General features: G+C 39.8%; 2 protein-coding genes across 19 annotated transcripts in view; one reads left to right on the top strand and one right to left on the bottom strand.

Annotated features, from left to right (window-relative positions):
- Nucleotides 1-26388, bottom strand: part of FAM13B (family with sequence similarity 13 member B) — an 86525-nt gene that overhangs the window by 56539 nt on the left and 3598 nt on the right. For 5 of the 16 annotated variants that reach the window (XM_077911788.1, XM_077911790.1, XM_077911785.1 and 2 more), the window contains exons 1-6: nt 24155-24462; nt 4993-5159; nt 3548-3739; nt 2872-3084; nt 1714-1891; nt 1269-1410 (exon numbers count right to left, since the gene is read on the bottom strand). In XM_077911788.1, the coding sequence (XP_077767914.1) occupies nt 1269-1410; nt 1714-1891; nt 2872-3084; nt 3548-3704 (690 nt within the window). In that variant the 5' untranslated portion in view covers nt 3705-3739; nt 4993-5159; nt 24155-24462. Of the gene's footprint in view, nt 1-1268; nt 1411-1713; nt 1892-2871; nt 3085-3547; nt 3740-4992; nt 5160-23743; nt 23765-24154; nt 24465-25461; nt 25556-26249; nt 26327-26388 lie in introns of those variants that run through there. The other 11 variants (XM_077911787.1, XM_077911774.1, XM_077911781.1 and 8 more) reach the window with 8 other exon arrangements.
- Nucleotides 24140-26388, top strand: part of WNT8A (Wnt family member 8A) — a 48560-nt gene continuing 46311 nt past the window's right edge. For 2 of the 3 annotated variants that reach the window (XM_077911809.1, XM_077911807.1), the window contains exon 1: nt 24546-25705. Coding sequence is in view for 1 of the 3 variants with exons in the window: in XM_077911807.1 (XP_077767933.1) it covers nt 25674-25705 (32 nt within the window). In the remaining 2 variants the exon portion in view is untranslated. Of the gene's footprint in view, nt 24326-24545; nt 25706-26388 lie in introns of those variants that run through there. The other variant, XM_077911810.1, reaches the window with a different exon arrangement.

Below are 26388 nucleotides of genomic sequence, written 5' to 3' on the forward strand. Positions count from 1 at the left end.
AGTTCCACATCAGGCTCCCTGCATGGAGCCTGCTTCTCCCTCTGCCTGTCTCTGCCTCTGTGTGTGTGTGTGTGTGTGTGTGTGTGTGTGTGTGTGTGTCTCATGAATAAATAAAATCTTAAAAAAAAATAAAAATAAAAAACTGAGCAAATATTTACTTTGCATAACAAAACTCTAAAAAAACATACATAAAAAACTAATGGGCCAAAGGAGTGGGTATGGGTAAAATCAAGAAATTTCACTATTTTACTTCTTTTTAACCAGGTGAATGATTTACTCATAAAAAAAAAAAAAAATAGCCCCACCCCATGTCCAAAATATAAGTAACTGCATAGGTTTTAACCTAATAGAAGTTTTTTTGGGACACCTGGGTGGCTCAGCGGTTGTGTGTCTGCCTTCGGCCCAGGGCGTGATCCTGGAGTCCTGGGATCGAGTCCTACATCGGGCTCCCTACATGGAGCCTCCTTCTCCCTCTGCCTATGTCTCTGCCTCTCTGTGTCTCTCATGGATAAATAAATGAAATCTTAAAAAAAAAAAAGTCTGACAAATTATTTCACTTAAGTGCAAAAGAAAAACCTGCACACAGACCTAAATTACAAATCCTAAAACATGAAAATTCTGAATTAATATGGCTTTACAATAAATTAATGACTCTGCATCAATATTCTCATTTCATGAAGGAGAAAGTAATCAGGTCCTTGTACCATCTCAACCATTAACGCATAGCAGAAAAACAAAATATAACGTAGCCAGAGAAATGGATGCTAACTTTCCAAAGACATAAAAGTTAAAAAACTACCGTGATGCTTCCCAGTAATGACAATGATTGCACTGCTCTATTGACTTGTGACTTTAATCCAGAAAAGCTTCCTATTTTTAAAAGTTTGTGTGAACTTTGTATTCAATCTTTCCCTCCCCCTTCTATTTCTCACCCTTTGCCTACATTCCTCCATGCTGGTTCTTCACAAAAGCAAAAAAGAACACCCTATTCTTACAAAATAAACAATGCTTAAGTTAGAAGAAAAACATACAAACCCCACAAAATATCTCAACATATACTCTGCTTTCAATGCCTTTTCCTTACTATTCAAATTGAGAACAAGAAAAAAATCACATTCATATATTACATGGATGTGTCACTCCATATTATTACATATAATAACCAAGAGAACTGCTTTGTTTAGTACTTTAAAATTTCACCTGAGTTTGTGTCAAGCCCTAAAGAGCATATTCTTTAAATATGCTCCGAGTATTTAAAATATTCTCACCTGTTCAGTAATTGAACTCAAATCATTAGATGAGAAATCTTCCTCTTCATTCTCAAAAAACTCATAGTAATTTTCCAGAAGTCCAGCCATTATCCTGCTCACTATTTCTTGTTCTTTCAGATCTTCCACATCTGTATAAATGCTACGAATAAAAGCCCACATTGAATTGAGAGTCCTTAAATCAAATACACGTAAAATTAGAAGACAACCAATGACTCACTTTATAAACCTGAGCAATTTATGTCATCATTCTGTGCCTCTGTTTTCCCATCTGTTAAGCCTACCTAATTTGTACCCTCTTCACAGAAATGCTGGGAGGATTAATCAGATCTACTATAAAAAATAATGGTTTACCAAGCAACCTATGATTCTTGGGAAATAATATAATGACTCTATTTCACAAATTCAATTTTTTTATTACATAAAAATTTCTGGAAAAACTTACTGGAAGACATCTGGACCAAAGACAGCAGCCAAAGAGTTTGCAGACCAAATTTCTTCATGATGTGATGCTACATTGGCTAAAAATCTACACAGAAACTTTAACAAACTGTAATTAACAGGTGGAAGCTGCTGTAAAAGGAACCTCAACTTTCTTCCAAATTCATCTTCATTATTATAATCTATAAAACATAATGACAGGTTTTTTTTTTAATGAAGTAAAAGTAAAGCTCAGATATTTTGCCAGGTTCACATTACTCCACCCACATCACCTTTTTACTATTAACAATTCAAAACCTCTTCACTTCCTCCACCAGAGGCCAAATGCCTTAGAGCTTCGCATTTCACTTAGGTGGAAGAGAAGAGTTGGAGAGAAGGAACTCAACCCCTCAATTGCTGAAGGATGTTTTCCCCTCAGTTACTCATCGGTCCAAACTCTCTAATTTAATTACTTTTCATTCTCATCATATTGCCTCTTGCATGACTGTACCTGTGTTTTAAAAGCAGTGCCAACTACAAGAAGTCAAAATGCACTGGCCAATGCTAATCAACAACTATGAGTGAATAAAAATGATTTAACCAGCACCACCAAAAATCTAACCCAACAAATACAAATCAGCCTTTTTCTCCTTTATTTGAAGTCCAATGTCCAATTTGGTATTTTACTTCCTTCAGGCATGAACCCAAGCATAAGTTTCAAGTATATTCTGAATCTGGAATCAAAGTTGTCTTCTGGTTTTTGCTAGAAGCTCTATCAAACCAGGGATAAATAATATCCTATAGTAACATCATCACTAAGGAACAGCACTGGCTATTATTGGATAGTATGCCACACATACCACTTTATATGTATTTCTCTTCTTTCCCAACCATCCTATTCCTTATTCTTGTCTCTTGCCTTTCTTTCTCCTCCCCCTCCTTAACCTTAGCTTAGGTTTCTTGACCATCATAAAAAAAAAAATAGTACTACAGAGATCTAAGAAATTGCCATTCCTGTAGCTAGACCATATAGACCCAAAGAGCGTTAAGTCCCCAAATGGGAACATAAGCAATTAATCTCAGAACTATTATAATTACTGTTAACATGTCAAGATTTCCACAAGATAAAAAGACTTTGAAATTAATGGTAAAGGATTGATTGGTAAGAATCAAATTAGACTACCTTGAGAAAGCTGCATCAAGTGAATATGCAAACTGCCAGGGATAACAGGTTCAGGAAGTTCCTGAAGGAAAAATCTAAGAAGACTAATAGCTGAGGGAACATCTGCTTCCTTAACCAAATCCACCTCTTCTCCGCTGTCGTATCTCTGCCGAAGCCACTCCACTGTCTCAGCATTTCCATTGACTTGAAAAAGTCCTTGTTGCTCCAGACCTCCTAATTAGTTGACAGTAAAAATTAAGTAAGCTTCAACTTCAACTACCTGGCCATATATATTCATTTTCCAATCAACTTAAAATATTCATACATTTGAAAAGTCCTTCTTGGCTCTCCTGATTGGGCTAAACACCTTCAAATCACACATTTAGAAACATACTATCTCTGTCCTGAGAGAGATTCTATTTTATCCACCCCACCTCCATTAAAAATATTCATATCACCATCCCACTAAAAAATGCTCTATGCAAAAAAAAAAAAAACACACACAAAAAAAAAAACACAAAAAAAAACTCTATGCTGGGCATGTCTGACTTTATGTAAGAAACTTCTTTCATTTTTCCTTACTGTATTTTGGACTTTCCATACTAGAAAGAAAAAAAGGAAAAAAAAATCCAAGGTCAAAGGGATAAGCTGTGTTTATTAAAACAAAGGCTAGCCCTCAAAGTAAGGAAATATATACCATGTTCCTCAATATAGTCCACAACGTGGCGGACTATGAACGGAACCTCATTGTCTGGATGTCCTCCCTGCTGCAGCTCATCAAGTGGAATTCCAAATATTTTGTTAGCAAGAACGGAGTTGCAGTTACTCAAGGAAGGGGAGGAGCTCTTCCTCATATCTTTTTTGCAGCCAGAAATCAAAGCTGTCTTTTCTGCCAAATGAAAGACAGAGATAGAGATAGAGAGAGAGAGACTAATAATCAACAGATGACAATATGCTTAAATACATTACAAAAAAAGCTTTACACCTGAATGTGTTTTCATCATTACATATGTTCCTGTTGTCAGACCCACAACATGTTCTACAAATAAAGCTCAATACAATCATCCAAACATTTTCTCTAGTATGTATAGTTAATTTTGAAAGCTGCCTTCAGTGTTTGAACATTTATCAAACAATAGCAAATACATCATTAAACTTAACAAAGGACATTAATGTCCCAAAGACAAATTAAGGGGCAAATGTGGCTCCAAGAGGACCTTTATTGACCAAGCTTATTGACACAGGTAAAAAAAAAATCAAACCCAATCATTTCTGCATTGTGCTATCTGAAGCCCATCTAATCCTGTAATTTATAAACACCCAAAATAGGAAAGAATCATTTTTTATAAAGTGATAAATAATCACTTTTCATCAACAACAGGCTAGTAAGAGCAAGATTAACCAGTTCTTCTTTCTACATGACAGAGCAGCCACAATACATTTTTATAAATGAAAGAAACTTTTTAGTTTTAGACATCAACTTTCAAATGAGAATGTTCTTTCATCAAGCCTGCTATTTCATTAATTATTTCAAAGAAAAATGTCCATAGCCAGTCTTGTTCAGAAGAAATAAGTTATTTGTCTTAACTTCGTAGGAATAGCGATCAGTAAAACAGTGAGAGAAAACAATGTTTTGAGTATCTGAAGCACAGAGAACAAGTAATCCCAAGAAAAAATTGTTTCCTAAAATAAAAGTTATTACTTTAAGTGGGAAATGGGTATTTTGAAAGAAAAACCTTTCAAAAGTTATGTTAACGAACAAAATGACACCAACTGGGCTGGCTTTTTTGATCACACCAGAGAAACAATTCCTTTTCTCACCACAAGAAAGAACAGAGCAAAAAAATAAAACTACTCGATATTCTAAAGTTTCCAAAAATAACTTCTATATTTATTACATAATAGCCGTACCAGTGGATCAAGAGTGTCACACTTACTTACAGAAACAAAAGAAATTAACTTAGGGGAAGCAAAATGCCATAAATTTACATAGCTTTAAACAAGCAAGACCCATTCTTCAACATATCTAGTGCCAGCTAATAACTACAAAACCTCAAGTTAATAATCAAATAGCAACAGGAGATAATCTCCAAATTTTTTCTGGATTTATACAGCACAAGAGTTATCATTTTAAAAACTTACCTTTGAGTACTTAAACACCTAAGTTTAAAAAATGGCTTCTGCACCAGCTACCCTCACTGAGCAAGCATTCTTTTGTCATTTATGGCTGTTTGAGATTATGGCAGAAGATCAGCCTGTAGTTCCTCATTGAAGAAACGCAGAACTCGATCAGTACTTCAGCAGTTAATCTAGAAGAAAAAAACAATTCTTTTCATTTTCCAAACCATCTCTTACTATGAGAAAGGACTAGAATAAGCAGTGAAATCCATTTAGGGAGGGCACCTACACTGAAAATCATTCTTCGGCCTCAAAATTTGCCTGTGACCTAGTTAGAGGGAAAATCTTGCACAAGATTTCAAATTATGATGGCCAACCTGGACAAGAATCTTTCTGGTAAAAGCAAATAAAGGAATTGCAAAGGAGTATCTTTAACAGTACAAACCTTCAGAGATTACACCACTCAAATAATCCATTTTCCTCAACAGATTCTTCATTTGAACACATATGAGGACCCACCCATCTCCACTGGGTCCCCACATACTCAGAACAAAATGCAGAAACATTTTCAGATCATAGAACAGAAGAAAGGATTTTAAGCTTGGAAAAGCACTCTATGTACTTTATTATTTTCTTTGTATACAGCAAATATTTTGTTTAGCAAGAATGTAGTTGTCTCAACTTTATGGCTTGGAGAAACAATAGCACATGCTGGGAAAAAAGCACCAAAAATGTTGACGTTCAAGTATTAAATACACCATCCGATAGATGTGAACCTGAACAACTTCCATGTCTTCATGTCTCTAATGTTAGGTTTCCTTTATAGAAGAGTAATACCTATATAGCTGTTTAACTGAGATAATACATGCAGGTAGTAGAGAACCAATTTTCTCTCTTTGTATTAAATGTTAAAAGGCTAGCAAACAGACTGAAGAGAGAGATCTGTACGACAATACATTTAATATATGATCTCATCTGTGAATTGTTGTTTCATCACCCTCTGTGAGTTGCAGTAATCTACTTTAAAAATCTTCTAATAAAAAAAAATCTTCTAATAAGCTCAGGAAACTACCCTCTAGCACTCTACTCAAGAGTCCAGGTAAGCAGAAGAGTATTACCATTCAGTGTGGTTTTCAAAAATAAAAATGTCTTATTAGTAACATATACGTCCAGGAAGAACATGAAAAATGGAGAGGAAGGAAAACCACATTCCTACAACAAATCTTCAGTAGATGATTACTTTCCAAACATCCTGAAATGCCTGCTAAAACATGTAGGCTATTCATCTGAAACACAACTTCAAAGTTAAGTTGCAGTAGATCCTTTAGAGAGGTTAATTTCAGAGATAAAATGTTTAACGCACTTACATTAAAGTCAGGTTGATACCTTCACAACAAAAAGAAAAAGAGGATTTGCTTGATGAACAATAAATGAACACTCATTAGAAGAGTCTTGTCAGAGGCAAGTTCTATGTATCATTAAAATGGGTACTCAGTGTTTCTGTATCTTGTTAATGAAACCAGGAATCAGCACCGTGCATATTTAGACTAGTATTTAGTATTTAGACTAGAGAGTGGCCCAAAATAACATTTCTGCAAAATGCAAAGTAGTTTTTGACTTTATTTAATACTGTTCCCCACTCCTTGTCAGAGCTTATATCATGTAAATATTCCCTTCCTATCTGTAGTGGATTCAACTGTGCTCCTGAAAAAACGCATGTTCACCCAGGACTTCAAAATGTGAACTTATTTGGAAATAGGGTCTTTGCATATGCAATTAGTTAAAGATCTCAAGATGAAAGCATCCTGTGGGGCGGGGGTGGGGGTGGGGGGGGTGGGGCATGGGTAACTCAGGCCTCTGCCTTCTTCAGTTCAAGTCATCATCCCAGGGTCCTAGAATCAGGCCCCTGCTGGGTGGAGAGCCTGCTACTCCCTCTCCCTCTGATGTTCCCCCAGCTTGCGTTCTCTCTCCTCTCCTGACTCTCTCTCTCCTGACTCTCTCAAATAAATAAAATCTTAAAAAAAAAAAAAGTCATCATGGTTTTAGAATGGGTCCTAAATCTAATGATTGGTGTCCTTATAAGCAGAAGACAAGACACACAGAGAAACACAGAAAGGAAGAAGGCCATGTGAAGATAGAGGGAGAGACTAGGAGTTATGCTGTCATAATACAAGAAACACCAGGAGCCACCAAAGCTGGAAGAGGCAAAGGAAGATTCCTCCCCAGAAACTTCAGAGAGAATATGGCCTTGCCCACGCTTTGATTTTAGCCTTCTATCTAGCCTCTAAATTTGTGAGAAAAACAACTTCTGTTTTAGAGTTCTGTTTGTATTAATTTGTCATGGAACCCCTAGAAAATTCATGTGATATCTAAACTACAAAATCTAATTCTCAAAGAAAATAGTGTCACGTACCATAGAAAGATGTCTGATGAAATGTCTTAGCAGACAGGATCAATAAATGCAAAGAAAGCAGCTAATCAATAAAAAGGCTTGACACAAGAGATTACAATGTGCACACTTTCAAAATAACCAAGGATTTCCAAAAGCACAATTTTATTATAAATCAAAACAGCAAAACCATTTTAAGACTTTTAAAAATTTTAAGTACACTGTACCACCGCCCGCCAACATGGGACTTGAATGTACGACCTCAAGATCAAGAGTTGGGTACTCTAATGACTGAGCAAGCCTGGCACCCCTAAAACAGCAAAATAATCTTATATACAAATGACAGTTGCCTCCCACAGTGCTAATGACGAGTAAGAAACCATTTTGAATTTTACATGATGAGACAAAAGTGATTTAAAAAACCTCAATTAAATACCAATTTTCATTAACAGTGGGTGATAGGTACATTCAGTAAAGCGTACCTTCACATACCAGGCTATCAACTAAGGAGCAAGATATTTCTGCATTCCATTTAGTCCCACTTATACACACACACATATATATATGACAGCAAGATATACCTTTTTTAATAGCACAGAATCTTTTAAGTACCTAATAAAATTATCAGAGAGGGCTGGGGTTTTTTTGTTTTGTTTTGTTTTGTTTTTGTTGTTGTTTTTTTAAAGATTCCATCCATTTATTCACGAGATATAAGAGAGGCAGAGGGAGGGCAGCCCTGGTGGCGCAGCGGTTTAGTGCCACCTGCAGCCCAGGGTGTGATCCTGGAGACCTGGGATCGAGTCCCACATCAGGCTCCTTGCATGGAGCCTGCTTCTCCCTCTGCCTGTGTCTCTGCCTCTCTCTCTCTCTCTGTGTGTCTCTCATGAATAAATAAATAAAATCTTTAAAAAAAAAAAAAAAGAGAGAGGCAGAGGGAGAAACAGGCTCCCTGCAGGGAGCCTGATGCGGAACTAGATCCTGGAACCCGGGAATCTGGCCCTGAGCCAAAGGCAGACAGATGCTCATCCACTGAGCCACCCAGGTACCCCAAAAGGGGCTTTTTAAAAAAGGTAGCAGGCAGCCCCAGTGGCTTAGTGGTTTAGCACCGCCTTCAGCCCAGGGTGTGATCCTGGAGACCCGAGATCGAGTCCCACATCAGGCTCCTTGCATGGAGCCTGTTTCTCCCTCTGCCTGTGTCTCTGCCTCTCTCTCTCTCTCCGTATCTCTCATGAATAAATAAATATAATCTTAAAAAAAAAAAAAAACAAGGTAGAATACCAACATCAAAACGATGGACAAATAACTGAGCTCTTACAATAGGCCAGGAGCTATTTTTTTTAAGATTTTATTTATTTACTCAAGAGAGTAGGAAAGAATATACAGGGAAAGGAAGAAGCCAACTTCCTGCTGAGCCAGAACCAGACATGGGGCTCAATATCAAGACGCTGATAGGGGGCAGCCCAGGTGGCTCAGGGGTTTAGCACTGCCTTCAGCCCAGGGTGTGATCCTGGAGACCCCAGATCGAGTCCCACATCGGGCTCCCTGCATGGAGCCTGCTTCTCCCTCTGCCTGTGTCTCTGCCTCTCTCTCTCTGTGTGTGTCTCTCATGAATAAATAAATAAAATCTTTAAAAAAAAAAAAAAAAAGACGCTGATAGGATGACCCAAGCTGAAGACAAATGCTTAAAAGACTGAGCCACCGAGGCACCCCTTAAGGGCTTTAAATGTATTAATTCCTTTATCCTTACAACAATTCTATGGATGCAGATACTTTCATTATATCCATTTCAGTGACAAGAAAACCAAAAAAAAACTGAGAACTTTCTGGGGTGACAGAAATGTTCTATGTCATGACTGTGATAGTGGTGGTTACATGCATAATGCACATGTCAAACTTACTGAACTGAACTTTTTTTTTTTTTTAATTGAACTGGACATTTAAACTGATGAGTGCTACGGTACATAAATTGTTATTGCGGGCAGCCCCAGTGGTGCAGCGGTTTAGAGCCGCCTGCAGCCTAGGGCGTGATCCTGGAGACCCTGAATCGAGTCCCACATCAGGCTCTCTGCATGGAGCCTGCTTCTCCCTCTGCCTGTGTCTCTGCCTCTCTCTCTCTCTCTCTCTGTGTGTGTGTCTCTATGAATAGATAAGTAAAAATAGAAAAATAAAAAAAAATTGTTATTGCATATAAATGATACTTCAAAAAAACTGAAAATAAAATAAAAAAAATAAAAAAAAAAAACTGAAAATATTAAAAAGAAACCATACAGGGATCCCTGGGTGGCGCAGCGGTTTAGCGCCTGCCTTTGGCCCAGGGCGCGATCCTGGAGACCCAGGATCGAATCCCATGTCGGGCTCCCAGTGCATGGAGCCTGCTTCTCCCTCTCCCTGTGTCTCTGCCTCTCTCTCTCTCTCTCTGTGACCATCATAAATAAATAAAAATTAAAAAAAAAAGAAACCATACAAATCAAGACATAACATCACTTTAATAGGTTAACAAATACCAAGCTATTTTCATTATAGGGTATGTCATTTTTAAAATGTACTTCCCCATCCAAAAAAGAAAAATTAAAGATCTATTTTAACCAATTTCAAGAACCTATCCTATTCAGCCCTAGTAAATTATCCAGCACATTTAGAAGCTACTACATTTTCTATATCGCATTAAGAAAAATTAAAATTGGACTGAAGATTAAGTCTTTTCAAAGCAAATAATGTAACAGAAAACTAATAGTAATAAGATTTGATCTGTGATACACAAATAAAGTTTTATCATTCTGCAAATAAGCAATCTAAGAGCAGCATCTGCCACGATAAAACCTCTACATTCAAAATGAGGAGAAAGGAACAGGAAAATTCACTTTTGCCCTAAATGCTTTTGACAAAATAGGACGCAATTCACACAGAAAAATTTAAAAGAGGTACCTTAATAATTGCTAATGCCAGAAAGAAAAAAAACATCCTATCACTTGTTTACTATGAGAAAAAAGCCAACAGGGAGCTGGGCCTCAATAAAAACGGTAAACTTTGGGAACAGAAATTTAAGTTTGTAGACAATTACACTGCCTAAGTCAATGAACCAAAGCTTAAGACAAATAAATTTACCCCTGCTCCACACATTCAGCTTTTCATTAGCAAGCTCTAAACATTTCATCAAAGCACCTCTTTCATTCAAATTGAACAAAGATGGCTCTACAAAGATTCCCAAAATGCTAAATCAGTGTGTTCCTTCCTGATGTAAAAAACTGAACAACGGGGGGATCCCTGGGTGGCTCAGCAGTTTGGCGCCTGCCTTTGGCCCAGGGCGCAATCCTGGAATCCCGGGGTCAAATCCAGGGGTCAAGTCCCGTGTCAAGCTCCTGGCATGGAGCCTGCTTCTCCCTCTGCCTGTGTCTCTGCCCCCCTCTCTTTCTCTATCATAAATAAATAAATAAATAAATAAACAAACAAACAAACAGACAGACAGACAAGGCACTAATTTGTCAGAAATCCTTAACAATACACCCAACAAAAAGGAAGGCTGAACAAATGTCCCAAGAGCACATAAAGTCACCTGTCATGTGTTCATAGATGCTATTTTGATCAGGAAAAACACCAAGTCAATTAAATTATTAAATTCATATTGACTATGCCATTAAGTGACTATAGTATAAAACAATTCAGTATTAGAAATTTTTTTAAGTTAAAGAGCTATTATTACACTCATAAGTTTAGGAACTTCTTTTTTTTTTTTTTTTTTTTTTATTTATGATAGTCACAGAGAGAGAGAGAGAGAGGCAGAGACATAGGCAGAGGGAGAAGCAGGCTCCATGCACCGGGAGCCCGACGTGGGATTCGATCCCGGGTCTCCAGGATCGCGCCCTGGGCCAAAGGCAGGCGCCAAACCGCTGCGCCACCCAGGGATCCCTAGGAACTTCTTTACCTTAAAAAACAGAAAAAAAGAGTATGAAATACTTCTTGTGACAATTTTTACCCCTATGCCTGAGGACTTGTTCATCTGAATGCACTTTTTTTTTTTTTTTTTTTTTTTTTTTAATGCACTTTAATATACTACTTGAAAGTACAATCTTCCTCCGTGGTGATTTTACAAAACTAAAATGAGCAATGGAATTAAGCCTATTTTGTAAGACAACAGTTGCCAAACTATACTAGATATAGCACATATACTTCAAATACTAAAACTCACTAAATGTAACCCATTTTACCTTGAGACAGCTTATTATTCCTCTCTTATTTAACATACTCAAGCAAAAATTGGTTGCCCTTGGAAATAAGCTATTGGTAAACAGCCTGGTTCATTCTGAAAAACTCTCAAAAGGGTTTCATGACCACAGTCAATTATTTTATAACCTCCAACCACGACTTCAAGCTATTCCAATCAAAACAAAGTAATAAAACCAGAGGGAGATGAAGTCTCCTGTAACTAAGTCCCCTCATCTCTTCTCCTCACTAATCTCCTCAAAACTAAAATCTAACCCAAATCCCCCTGGCACAAAATTCCACAATTGTGTTCCACTGCCTAGAGTCCTGGACCCCAAATTATTGATAAGGGAAAGAGACAGGAATTCACTCTTCATTTTTGTATTATATGCATATTTCTAAAGTAGAGTAGTAAATAATATACTAGTATATTATACATAAAATAAACATACACAAAAATAACTTTAAGATTAAAATATACATAAAAACACAAATTCTAGGGCACCTGGGTGGCTCATTTGGTTAAACATTAGACTCTAGGTTTCAACTCTGGTCATTATCTCAGGGTCGTGAGATCAAGCCCCACTTCAGGGCTCCACCCTCAGTGCAGAGTCAGCTTGGGAATTTTTCCCCCTTCCTCACTTTCCCCCTCTCCTTCCTCCTTCCCTCTCAGGCTGTATCTCTCAAATAAATAAAATCATTAAAAAGTAAACAAAATAAATAATTAATTAAAAACTGTAAATTTTACTACTGCTACACACACACATTTTTTTTTTTAAGATTTTATTTATTTATTTGACAGAGAAAGAGAGAGACAGAGAACAAGTAAGTGGAGCAGCAGGCAGAGGGAGAGGGAGAAGCTCAGCTGGGAGCCCGATGTTGGGCTCAATCCCAGTATCTTGGGATAATGACCTGAGATGAAGGCAGATGCTTATCCAACTGAGCCACCCAGGCACCCCCACATGCACACTTTAATATATCATCTTGTCCTTCCAAAGTACAAGAGCATCTCATGACATCAAAAAGCAAGCCAATTAAAAAATGAGCAAGGGACCTAAACAGACATTTTTCTAAAAAAGGCATACTGATGGCCAACAGACATGAAAAGATGCATAACATCAGTCTAATCGGGGAAATGTAAATCAAAAATACAATGAGATATCACCTAACACCTGTCAGAATGGCTAGTATAAAAAGAAAGAACACAGGTTGCAAGTACACAGACAAAAAGGAACCCTCCTGCACTATTGGTAGGCAAATAAACTGGTGCAGCAACTATGGGAAATAGTATTCCTCAAAAAAGTTCCTCAAAATATTAAATACAGAAGTACTATACAATCCAGTAATTCCACTCATGAGTATTTACCCAAAGAAAAAGAAAACACTATTCTGAAAAGATACATGCAACCCAATGCTTACTGCAGCATTATCTACAGTAGCCAAGACATGGACACAACCTAAATGTCCATCAGTCAATGAAGAAGATGTCGTGTATAGGGGATCCCTGGGTGGCTCAGCAGTTTAGTGCCTGCCTTCGGCCCAAGGCGTGATCCTGGAATCCTGGGATCGAGTCCCACATCAGGCTCCCTGCATGGAGCCTGCTTCTCCCTCTCCCTCTGCCTGTGTCTCTGCCTCTGTGTGTGTGTGTCTCAAGAATAAATAAAATAAAATCTTAAAAAAAAAAAAAAAAAAAAAAAGATGGGATCCCTGGGTGGCGCAGCGGTTTGGCATCTGCCTTTGGCCCAGGGCGCGATCCTGGAGACCCGGGATCGAATCCCATGTCGGGCTCCCAGTGCACGGAGCCTGCTTCTCCCTCTGCCTGCATCTCTGCCTCTCTCTCTCTCTCTCTCTGTGTGACTATCATAAAGAAAAAAAAAGAAAAAAAAAGAAAGAAAGAAGACGTAGTGTATATAGGCAATGAGATATTACTCAGCCATAAACAAAAAAGAGATCTTGCCATTTGCGACAACATGTATGGACCTGGAGGATATTACATTAAGTGAAATAAATCAGAAAGAAAGACAAATACCACACAATATCACGTGTATGTGGAATCTAAAAAACAATCAGAAACAGATTTGCAAACAATAAAATGGTAGTTGCCAGGGGTTGGGGAGGGGGGTGGATATGGGCAAAAAACTGGAGATAAAGAGGTACAAAATTCCAGTTACAAAATAAATTAAGTCACAGAGATGAAAAGTACACCATAGGGAATACAGTCAATAATAATGTGATAACTCTGTAGGGTGACAGATGGTAACTATACTTACTACAGTGAGCATTTCATAATGTATATAAATGTCAAACCACTATGTTGTACACTTGGAACTAATACAATATCATGTCAACTATACTTATGTTTAAAAAAAAAAATAGTGCCAGTACCCTCACTTCTGAGACCAGTGACCTAGAGCACTATTTCTCTCACTTGTCTGGGGATGGGGAGGGGCTTTGCTCAATATACAAAGTACAAAGCCACAACCCCAATCCAGTATCCATTGAGAGTATGGCTTGAACCTCTGTATGTTTAATAAGTTCTTCAGGTCATTATATCGCTTAGAAATATTTAAGAACTTCTGGTATACAAACTTAACCCTAAATTCCATTGCATGGCCTACAAGTACTTCACCCACCACTACAATCTCCCTTCCTGCCACTCTTTGACCTCACTCTACTCTCCAGCAATACTAAGTTACATGACATTCACAATCTACACTTCTCAGGCTCTACACGTATCATTTTTTGTGCTTAAAGTCATAACTCTACACCATAATCAACCACCACTCTGACCAATCCTATCTTACTCACCAAACTTCTATTGATCTTCAAGTCCAATTCTAATTTCCTGTCAAACCTTGCCTAATTGCCAAAGCAGTTCTCCTTCTCCTTTGCTCCAAATGGACCTTACCTTTTTAGCAGTACCATAGAATTTAAAAGTATGTCTGTCTCTCCATAGATAGCATAGATAGGATCTGTGAAGGTAGGAACCCTGTCATTTCATCTTTGTAACACTAAACACCTCACCCAATGCCTGACATACAGTTTTTTAAATATTTATTGAATAAAGACTTTATTCAATAAATACTGTCTATTCAAAGTTAAGATTAACAAGGGGAATCTCCTTACATGATTAAAAACTAAATAAAAATAAATAAATAAATAAAAATAAAAATAAAAAATAAAATAAATAAAATTAAAAAAACTAAATAAAACATCAAAAATGGCTGCCATATCTACTTTCCACAATAACAATAAGCGAAGATAATCAAGTCATGAAGGGAAAGCAACTATTAGTTATGAAAATATCTAAAGCACTTTACAAGTTATTTCTCACACCTAGAATAATTCTGTGAATCAGACACTTTTACATATATAAAAAGTGAAAGTGGGGCACCTGGATGGCACAGTCAGTTGGGCAACTGACTCTTGTTTCAGCTCAGGTGATCTCAGGATCTTAAGATCACGAGATCCAGGCCTGAGTGGTGCTCCATGCCAGCAGAGTCTGCTTAAGACTACCTCTCCCTCTGCCTCTGCCCCTCTTTACCCTGTGCTGTCTCGCTCACTCTCCTCTCTCGAATGAATAAATCTTTTTAAAAAAGTGTAAGTGGGGATGCCTGGGTGGCTCAGTCAGTTAAGCATCTGCCTTTGGCTCAGGTCATGATCTCAGGGTTCTGGGATGGAGCCCCACATTGGGCTCTCTGCTCAGTAGTGTGTCTGCTTCTCCCTCTCTTTCTGTGTGATCTCCCTGGCTCTCTCTCAAATAAATAAACAAAATCTTTATAAAAATAAAAATAAAATTTTAAATATAAATTTAAATTTAAAAATAAATTTTTTAAATAAATTTTTTAAAAGTGAAAGTAGTATGAGCCTCAAGTTACTTACCTAACTTCAAATTTATAAATGGTGATGCTAAAATATGCTGCTGAATCTACTGCACATCTTTCTAACCCAAGTGACTTAAAAATCTTAAGAAGGGATCCCTGGGTGGCTCAGCGGTTTAGCACCTGCCTTCGGCCCAGGGTGTGATCCTGGAGTCCCGGGATCAAGTCCCACATTGGGCTCCCTGCATGGAGCCTGCTTCTCCCTCTGCCTGTGTCTCTGCCTCTCTGTGTGTGTGTGTGTCTCTCGTGAATAAACAAATAAAATCTTTAAAAAAACATAAAAATAAACTCAACAACAAAGAAACAATCCAATCATGAAATGGGCAAAAGACATGAACAGAAATTTCACAGAGGAAGACATGACCAATAACCACGTAAGAAAATGCTCCACATCACTTGCCATCAGGGAAATACAAAACAAAACCACAATGAGATACCACCTCACATCAGTGAGAATGGGGAAAATTAACAAGACAGGAAACAACAAATGTTGGGAGAGGATGTGAAGAAAGAAGAACCCTCTTGCACTGTTGGTGGGAATGTGAACTGGTGCAGCCACTCTGGAAAACTGTGGAGGTTCCTCAAAGAGTTAAAAATAGAGCTACCCTAGGAATCCCTGGGTGGTGCAGCGGTTTAGCGCCTGCCTTTGGCTCAGGGCGCGATCCTGGAGACCCGGGATCGAATCCCACGTCAGGCTCCCGGTGCATGGAGCCTGCTTCTCCCTCTGCCTATGTCTCTGCCCCCCTCTCTCTCTCTGTGTGACTATCATAAATAAATAAATAAATTTTTTTTTTTTTTTAAAATAGAGCTACCCTACAACCCAGCAATTGCACTGCTGGGGATTTACCCCAAAGATACAGATGCAGTGAAAAGCCGAGACACCTGCACCCCAATGTTTATAGCAGCAATGTCCACAGTAGCCAAACTGTGGAAGGAGCCTCGGTGTCCATCGAAAGATGAATGGATAAAGAAGATGTGGTCTATGTATATAATGGAATATTACTCAGCCATTAGAAATGACAAATACCCACCATTTGCTTCAACATGGATAGAACTGGAGGGTATTAATGCTGAGTGAAGTAAGTCAGTCAGAGAAGGACAAACATTATATGGTCTCATTCATTTGGGGAATGTAAAAAATAGTGAAAGGGATTAAAGTGGAAAGGAGAGAAAATGAGTTGGAAATATCAAGAGAGGTGACAGAACATGAGAGACTCCTAACTCTGGAAAACGAACAAGCGGTGGTGGAAGGGGAAGTGGGTGGGGGAATGGGGTGACTGGGTGATGGGCACTGAGGGGGGCACTTGACGGGATGAGAACTGGATGTTATGCTATATGTTGGCAAATCGAACTCCAATAAAAAAATACACAAAAAATAATAATAATAAAGTAAAGTAATGCCTGTCTCCTGATTAAAAGGTAAGCCTGTAATGTGCTAGAGGAAGATGCCTCCCAACAGGTTCCCTTTTCCCACAGGCACTCCAGCGTCACTGGTCCACTAATATGGCATGATTTTCCATTAACTCAAAGTGACTATCAGCTAAATTAATCCTTCACACTAAGTATCTGTACAGTGAGTGACCCTTTTTTAAAAATAGCACTATAGGGCAGCCCGGGTGGCTCAGCAGTTTAATGCTGCCTTCAGCCTAGGGCGTGATCCTGGAGACCCGGGATCGAGTCCCACATCAGGCACCCTGCATGGAGCCTGCTTCTCCCTCTGCCTGTGTCTCTGCCTCTCTCTCTGTGTGTGTCTCATAAATAAAATAAAATAAAATAAAATAAAATAAAATAAAATAAAATAAAATAAAATAAAATAATAAAATAATAAAATAAAATAAATAAATAAATAAATAAATAGCACTACAATTTAAAAGGTGGCAATAAGGCATACCTGGGTGGTTCAATCAGCTAAGTACCTGTCTTCAGCTCAGGTCATGATCCCAGGGTTCTAGGATGGAGCCCTACATGGGGCTCCCTGCTCAGCTAGGAGCCTGCTTCTCCCTCCTTCTTCTCCCCACTGCTCATTCTCTCTCTCTCTCAAGTAAAACTTTTAAAAAATATATAAAATAAAAGGTAACAAAAAAACATGTGAGAAAGCATATATACTGAAAACACATACTCTAGACAGTTAAATGTGTGCATGTAATCTCAATTTTTACAAATTTTGATTCTCCCAAACTCCTCTATCCTAGTAACCTTTCACCTCTTTTCCACTGGAAATATGCACAACCAGTGCCTACCGCAAACTAATGAACAAGGTTTTAGGAAGACTAGTTTATCATTTCCTACTGCACACAAATACAAAACTGTAACACTTCATTTTTTTCATGTAAGGGGCATTGTCGGTATTTCACAACTTTTTCTTTGGGTCCCTTGAAATCAGGATATTTCTCCTTTTGCACAAACTTGTGAAGAAACTTCTCTGGGGAAAAAAAGAAAGAAAAGCTAGCATATGAACAAAAAAACACTTAATATACTTATTTCTGTATGCGTTGTCCCCATTAGATTATGAACCTTGAGAGCAAAATATATGACTTCACCTTGTTTACCCAGTTGTGAACACTAAACAAAAGGAGAACTCCAATATCTAAACTGATGCTATCATTTCTGGTGTACTTCCATTTCCAGTTCACTATCCAAATGAATCCTCACAACCATCTTCTGTGAGATAAGCAGGATAGATCATCATTCCCTCTCTCAGAATAGAAACAAACAAACAAAAAATCTCAGAAAGCTGAAAAAACTAGTTCAAAGTCACTGAACTAGTGACTAGAACTCTAAGACTGCTATCTTTTAAGTGGATGCTCTCTTTCAGGCAACAATGACTACAATCATCACTGAAAATTTTGTTTAAAATTTCACTGAGATGTTTGAAGACACACAGGAGGTAAATTATAAAACACTTGGGCAGCCCAGGTGGCGCAGCGGTTTGGCGCTGCCTGCAGCCCGGGGTGTGATTCTGGAGACCCAGGATGGAGTCCCGCATCGGGCTCCTTGCATGGAACCTGCTTCTCCCTCTGCCTGTCTCTCTGCCTCTCTCTCTCTCTCTCTCTCTGTATGTGTCTCTCATGAATAAATAAATAAAATCTTTAAAAAAAATTATAAAACACTTAAATATTTTGTACCTGCTACCCAAAAAATCATTATTCAAACTACAACATTCCTTAGTAGAAAAAAGTTTATCTTTTGAAATTATAAGTTTCAAAAATGATTCTACAATCAATCATAATATGGTCTGCTTTTCCTATAAAAATTCTTTCATCTTATCTGATTCTAAATTTGAGTTCTTTTGCCTTTCCAATTTCTTTTCTTTAAGTAGGCTCCAGGCCCAGTATGGAGCCCAATGTGGGGCTTGAACTCACAACCCTGAGATCAAGGGCAGTCCCGGTGGCTCAACGATTTAGCACCACCTTCAGACCAGGATGTGATCCTGGGGTCCTGGGATTGAGTCCCATGTCAGGCTCCCTGCATGGAGCTTGCTTCTCCCTCTACCTGTGTCTCTGCCTCTCTCTCTGTGTGTCATGAATAAATAAATAAATAAAATAAAAAAAAAATACTGTAATAATGTTGTGGCATATGGTGATCACACTTACTGTGGTGAGCACTGAATAATGTATTGAACTGTTGAGTCACTGTAATATACACCTGAAACTAATTTAACATTACAATGTCAACTATACTTCAACAATAAAAGAAATTTTAAGTTGTTTCTGCTATTTTCTTTTTTAAAGATTTTATTTGACAGAAAGAGGACGAGAGAACATAAGCAGGGAGAGTGGCAGACAGGGGGAGAGTGAGAAGCAGGCTCCTGGCTGAGCAGAGAGCTGGAAGTAGGCTCCTTCCCAGGACCCTGAGATCATTACCTGAGTGGAAGGCAGATACTTAACCAACTGAGCCACCCAGGCGCCCTTAAGTTTTCTTATTTATTTATTTTTTTTTTTTTTTTACTTTTTCTCTCCAAATGTACGGAACAGCAGCTTGATAAACAAAAATAAATGTTTTAAGAATAAGTAAACAGCTCGATGTTTTGTTTTTAAATTCCCTAAAGAGGACAATAATAAACTTGACATTCCTCTGAAAGTTGTTTAAAATCAAAGAGATATGAATTATCATGCATCATATACACAAGGAAAAGAAAATACACACTAGAGCTAAGTAATAACCTGACAGAAAAGATTAGAGTATTTCCCTCTAACAGAAATCCAATAAATTTCATTAAGTTATCCTATCAACGCACCTCATTTTTCTCAACTGAAGACTTTCATGCATTCTGGTTTATCTACCTAAAACACTGTCCCCACTTCACCCTACTCATCTTCAGCTCTTACTCAAGTACCATTCTTGGAGGGGCTTTCTCCAATCCATTCAATCTAATGATCTCTGCCTGTTAAATTTTCTCAAGGTTTATCATTCCTTAGCTCCAAATCATTCACCACAGGTTTTACTATATACTCCTTTCATGTTATATGTCTATTTCTCCCAAAACAGTATAAGCTCCATGAAGTCTGCTGGTGGGTTTAAAAAAAAAGGCTTCATTAAGGTATAATTTACATACCACAAAATTCACTCTTTTCAAGTGTACTATTTGAAAGTGTCTAGTAAATTTACAAAGTTATATAACTGTTACCAAGTGACTACTTGTTAACTCTGGAATTTAGAAGGAGATAAATATCTGATGAATGAATAAATCAATCTGATAATGACTTACTCTACTACTATGTGTTCAGTGTACCATGTGATTTCATAGGCAAAATTGCCTTTATTACTATTCTATTTCAAATTATCCTTCCTTATTTCCATTTCCAATCAAAGTCAGCTCTCCCTTAAGGCCCCAAATTGAAACTATTCACCTATTAGCCTACTGCCTCCCTTGGGGAACCATGACTCATTCAGGTCAAGTTCATGTATGCAGGGCAGCCTGGTTTAGCGCTGCCTTCAGCCTGGGGCGTGATCCTGGAGACCCAGGATCAAGTTCCACATCAATTCCACATCAAGTTCTGCATCGGACTCCCTGCATGGAGTCTGATTCTCCCCTCTGCCTGTGTCTCTGCCTCTCTCTCTCTCTGGTCTCTCATGAATAAATAAATAAAATCTTAAAAAAAAAAAAAAATTCATGTATGCATACTACAATTCCTTTTTCTCTACCAAGTAATCTCCTCCTTTGCTCCCAGCCACATTAATAAAACACTCAAAAAACAAAGTTAAGTTTAGGAGCACTAATGTTACTCACTGGTGAAGACAGGACATTTATTTAATGGATGTACCTTTGTAATATTGAAGTGATGGAAATAAGTTCTTAGTACTGATATACATCTATTTGGGTTCTAAATAAAGAGTGACTTACAATATAATTGGAAATATTTTTCAGATATAATCAGTCCCTTTGTTGTTTATCCAACGTATAAAACAGAAATTTTCTAGCTGTTTTTTTTTAATTTATTTATTCATGAGAGAGAGAGAGAGAGAGAGAGAGAGACAGGTAGAGACACAGGCAGAGGGAAAAGCAGGCTCCATGCAGGGAGTCCAATGTGGGACTTGATCCCAGAACCCCAGGATCACCACCTGAGCCAAAGGTAGATGCTCAACCACTGAGCCACACAGGTGCCCCTCTAGGTCTGTTTTTTAAATTTCAGTATTTCATTCACTTTTGGAACAGTTTTCAGATAAAAGATTTAATTCATGTATAAAATAACCTTAAGAACCTATTTTTAGGGATCCCTGGGTGGCGCAGCGGTTTGGCGCCTGCCTTTGGCCCGGGGCGGGATCCTGGAGACCCGGGATCGGATCCCACGCTGGACTCCCTGCATGGGGCCTGCTTCTCCCTCTGCCTCTCTCTCTCTCTCTCTCTGTGACTATCATGAATAAATAAATAAAATCTTTAAAAAAAAAAAAAAAGAACCTATTTTTAATTAATCTTGTTTTAAAAATAACAAAGAAACAAAAAAATTCAAAAATGAGCAAAGGACAGGAATAGACATTTCTCCAAAGACACACATATGAAAAGTAGCTTTCTGACTTAAGGAAATGAAAATAAAAGCCAGCTCAACTCCATTAAGATGGCTATTACCAAACAAATAAATCAACCAAAAAAAAGGAAGAAAGTAACAACTGTTGGGAGAGGATGTGGAGAAAATGGAACCCTTGTGCTTTGCTAATAGGAATGCAAAATGGTACAGCAGCCCTGGAAAACATTTTGGATGTTCCCCAAAAAGTTAAACATAGAATTACCATATGATGCAGCAATTCCACTGCTAGATACATACCCAAAAGAGTCAAAAATAGGGACTCAAACAAACACTTGTATATCAATACTCATAGCAGCATTATTCACAAAAGTCAAAACGTGCATTAAAAAGGAAGACAACATGGTCACCTTGCTGGCTCTGTCAGTAAACATGCGACTCTTGATCTTCAGGGTATGAGTTCAAGCCTCACATTAAGCATGGAGCCTACTTTAAGAAAAAGAGACAGACAACAGGCCCAAAATAGAGTCACCTAGACTAAGCCTTCATCGCCAAACCAAGACTCTATATCTACCTAGCTGCTTCCCCAAAGAATGTAATCTTAACCAGTCAGTCTGGAATTTCCTGGTCAGCACTAGTGAAGTAATCTGCCTGAGAGACTCAGGCTGTCCAAAGTATGGTGACCTGCCCGAAACAACCCACTCTTTGCTAGTAACTTCCTTATCCTGCCTCCTTCTGCCTATAAGCCTTCCATTTTGTACAGCTCCTCAGAGCTCCTTTAGATCTGCTACATGGGATGCTGCTCATGAATAGTTGAATAAAGCCAGTAAGATTGTTAAAATTTGTTCAATTGAATTTTCTTTTTTAACAGGTAAAAACAATCCAAATGTCCATCAATAGATGAATAAACAAAACGTGGTATATGATACAATGGAATTCAGCCTTAAAAAGGAAGTAAATTCTGATACAAGCTATAATATAGATGACCATGGTCATCTAACATGGTTAAATGAAATAAGCCAAACACAAAAGGACAAACACATTCCACCTACTTAGGGTACCAAAAATAGAATTTAAAGAGACAGAAGGTAGAATAAAGGTTATGGGGCTAAGAGTAAGAGGCAATAAGTAATTATTGTCTACTGAGTCTCTGGGATGATAAAAAAAAGTTCTGTAAATAGATAATGGTAATGGTTGCACAACACCGTAAATGTACTTAATGCCGTAAATTGTACATTTAAAAATGATTGAAATCGTAAATTTTGTTAAGTATCATTTACCACAATTTTCTCCAAGCATAGTTACAGTAACTTCTATTTTTATATCCCCCAATAGCAAATGTTAGTGTACAATGAAGGAGAAGCCATGCACAAAATGAGTGGTTATTCATAAACGAAAATAAAAATAGCTGTCATTTTACTGGTAAGGGAAAACTGACAAGTCGCAATGCATTCAATTTCAGCCATTTTCTGTCCTAAAACAATGGCAGTCTAATAAAAAAAACATACTGTAACATTTACTTCACTCGGTGAAAAATCTTCTGACACTGTTAATATGCCTTTCTACATCTTTCTAAGGACTTAGGTTGTGTCAAAATCCCTAACTGGTGACACAAACTGGAAAAAATACTGCCCTAATTTTAAAAACAGCATAGATTAATAAAGGAGCTCCCAATGGATATACAAATAGTGACCATCCAATTTCAACAAGTAATTAGTAAATGCACACACAGTACCCGTGAGAAACCCAGGCCAACAAGTATGGCTACTGCACTTGCAAAAAGGAAAGCTGAAGACACAGCCTCACATTTAACTCAGAGTCATTACTTCAAACTATCATTTAATGTCTGCCTCTAAAAGTGCATCCCAGTTATTTAACGTCCATAGTATGCATTACCTTGGTGCCGACTGTTATTTTTAGATTATCAGCTCCCTGAAAGGAAGGTAAATGCCCAACTTGAGGTACTTCTCTCGACAATTAGATGGCATAATGAGGAACCGAATGAAATTCTGCAACTGCCTAAAATTCAGTGATTTTTAATTGATCACAGACAAAGGTTACCAATTTCTCACTTCTCAAGTGTGCCAACCGATTCAATTTCCTATAACCTTATTTCGGAAAAGAGTCGCCCCAACTGAAACTTAAGGCTGTACCCCTCTCTGGGCTGCGTATTCAGAGTGCATTCTAGACAAGTCCCCAATATACCAATTTTGGCTATATTCTCTTAGCAATTTAAGGAAGTCAGCAACCACTCATCTCACGTGATCTTAAAACGGGGCGCAGCTGAGCCTAGATTAAACCACACTTTTTTTTTTTTTTTTTTTTGCATCAACTTCACCGACCAGCATCAAGGAAGTGGGCAGGGAGGTGGCGCAGTCTGGTGTTCAGGCGAGACTAGAAAACGCGTGGGCTGCTGTGCCTCGGACTTTGGGGGAGCTAGGAGATAAGAAGGCACACCAGCTCACGCGCATTGCAGCGGCTGAAAAATCGAAGATTGCCACACCCCCTCCCCCCCCACCCCCGCTGAAGCAGGCACTGCTTCACCTCCTCAAGCTCAGGCAGGAAGGGGGCCCGCTCTACGGGCTCGCCCACCGCAGGGCACTGCCGCTAACCCCGGCACCCCGACGTGCAACGCCCTTGAGCATCGCGCGGCTGGGACAAGGCGCTGGGGGGCGCAGGGCGGGGGGGGGGGGGAGCCGCGGCGCTGGGCGACCCGCGCATGCGCAGAGAAGGGTACCCGCCCGTTCACCTACCGTTGGAACCACGACGCCCCGTTCCCCGGCCGCGGCCGCTTCTCCAGGACCTGCGGCGACGGCACGAGAGAGAGAACTGAGGCCCCAGGTGGCTCCGCGGCCGGCGAGCCTCCTCCTGTGGCGGCCACTGGCGGGACGCTGAAGCGACGGCTGCGGCGCGGGGCCAGCCCGGTAAGCGACCCCCGGATGCCCCCGGCGGTGGCGGCGGCGAAGACGCGGAAGAAGGGGCAAGAGCGGCGACTGAAGCAGCGGCTGAGGCGCAGACCCTCCCTAACGGCGAGCGGGAGGAGAGCGGAGGGCGGAGGGCGGGCGGAGGCCGGGCCGGACGTGACGTGCGTGGGAGGGGGCGGGGCGGGGCGGGCCGCGGGTGGGGGCGGGGGCGGGGCGTGCGCGCGGGCTGGTGGGGGTCCCCGAAGGCCCTGGCCGCGGCCGGGGGGTTTGTGGGCGTCAGAACCACGTCTGCTTTTCCGGCCCCGAGCCTGGGCCCCTGCGCTAGGCTGCGAGAAGCCCGGCGCGCGCTTGAGGGAGGCGTGTGGGGGTCCTCAGCCCGGGGAGGCTGGAAAGAAGAGAAAACTCGGGAGGCGACGTAGGAGGGACACAGTGTCCATGTGTTAGACCGAGGCCCCCTGGTCTCTGCAGAGGCGGCCGTGGCCTCCTGCAGAAGCCCAGGAAAACCCGGGTGCCCTTGTCCAGGTGAGGAGCACGGGGTATGCCGAAAACCGCCAGGGAGGCCGAAGCGGTGACTCACGTGCCCACTTCCCAGCGTTGGGGGTCAGATCGGGACCCTGCCCCCGCCCCCACCCTTCCTCTTCACCGAAGGACCAGACCTTGACTCCAGAGAGAACATACAGGCCTCTAGCGCGGAAACCGTCTGGGAACATGCGCGTCGATAGGCGACATGCTCGCAGGGAGTTTCCTATACTGAACCAGAGTCTGAAAGCAGAGCTGGAAGGCGGAATCAGGCGCCCTGTGAGCTTGCATAGCCACCCAGACCGACCCTGCAGCTCCCACGCGCTCACAGAGGTGTGAATATTCAGCCAATCTCTTCTTTGCTTTAGTGTGTTAAGGGCTTTGAGATCTTCCGCTAAGTAGAACACGGTATTCCTGTTTTTGGACTCCTTGATGCCTGGTAGATCCACACCTGCACAAAGAACTCTGGGTGTCTGTAAAAATATAAATGGCTACAATTCGGTTGTCTCCTGTCTCCCGGAGGTGCGAGTCACCTACCGAGAACCAAGAAAATGCCAAACAAGAACCCTCACAGACCTTGGGACGAGATTTAAAAAAAAAAGAAAAGAAAAAGTCACCCTGTGAGATGATCTGTAAATGTGTTACAGAGGCCAGGGTAGCTCCCAAATTTCATCAGAGAGTAAAATCACCTGTAACTTCAGTGTCACCTGCCCAGTGGATGCTGTCATAAAAGAAGGGTGGGGTCCATCAAGAGCCTAGAACCAGCAGAATCTGAGTAAGAATGTAGTGTGGGCCCCTACTCTGTCCAGAAGAGAGGCTACTGATTCTAATGACCAGGACCAATAGCTGTTATCAGGACAGGTAAAAACCTAATTCAATTTCAATCCCTCACTCAACAAATACTCACTGAATACTTACTGTGTTCTAGCCTCTCGTACTCCTCAGCAAGTAAGATCTCTGCCTTATTGAGTCTCTATACTAGCAAACCTAAGTTCTGAATATCCTTTAAGAACATGCAAAGACCCAGGCTCTGATGCCATACCCATGAAGTAGTCTTCCCATCACTTAAGGGGTCTCAAGTAAATAAACCCACTAAGAAGCAATTGTCCAAGGCACATGACTAGTACTAGTTAAACTTGCTATACACTCTTTCTCAATTAATAAATTCACATCAGGGTTATAAAATCAGCTTCTGTTCACTGGGTTGAATTATAAAGGTGTTTTATTCAAAAATAAATTTGTTTTATCCATATTAATTTTTCAGAGCCTGATTAAGCTTAAGTGAAGGGAAATATAAGTTTCTGAATATTGCCAAACTGAGGACCAGACAGGCCCAGTTTCATAGCAGCCCAATCAAGATGCAGCCTAGGCATCTTTCTTTAAACATCTTAAATGGAAGCTTTACCTGTGGTTCCATACTTGAAGAACAGGGGCAGCATGATTGCTTCTAAAGCTTAATCATAAGCCAGTGAAATTTAGAGTAAATCCGTAGCATGAAAACCTTCCTGTACCTGTCCTACCTATGCAACACAGGCTCTTGTTGA

The sequence above is a fragment of the Canis aureus genome, chromosome 10 (assembly GCF_053574225.1).
Source record: "Canis aureus isolate CA01 chromosome 10, VMU_Caureus_v.1.0, whole genome shotgun sequence".
Taxonomy (NCBI): domain Eukaryota; kingdom Metazoa; phylum Chordata; class Mammalia; order Carnivora; family Canidae; genus Canis; species Canis aureus.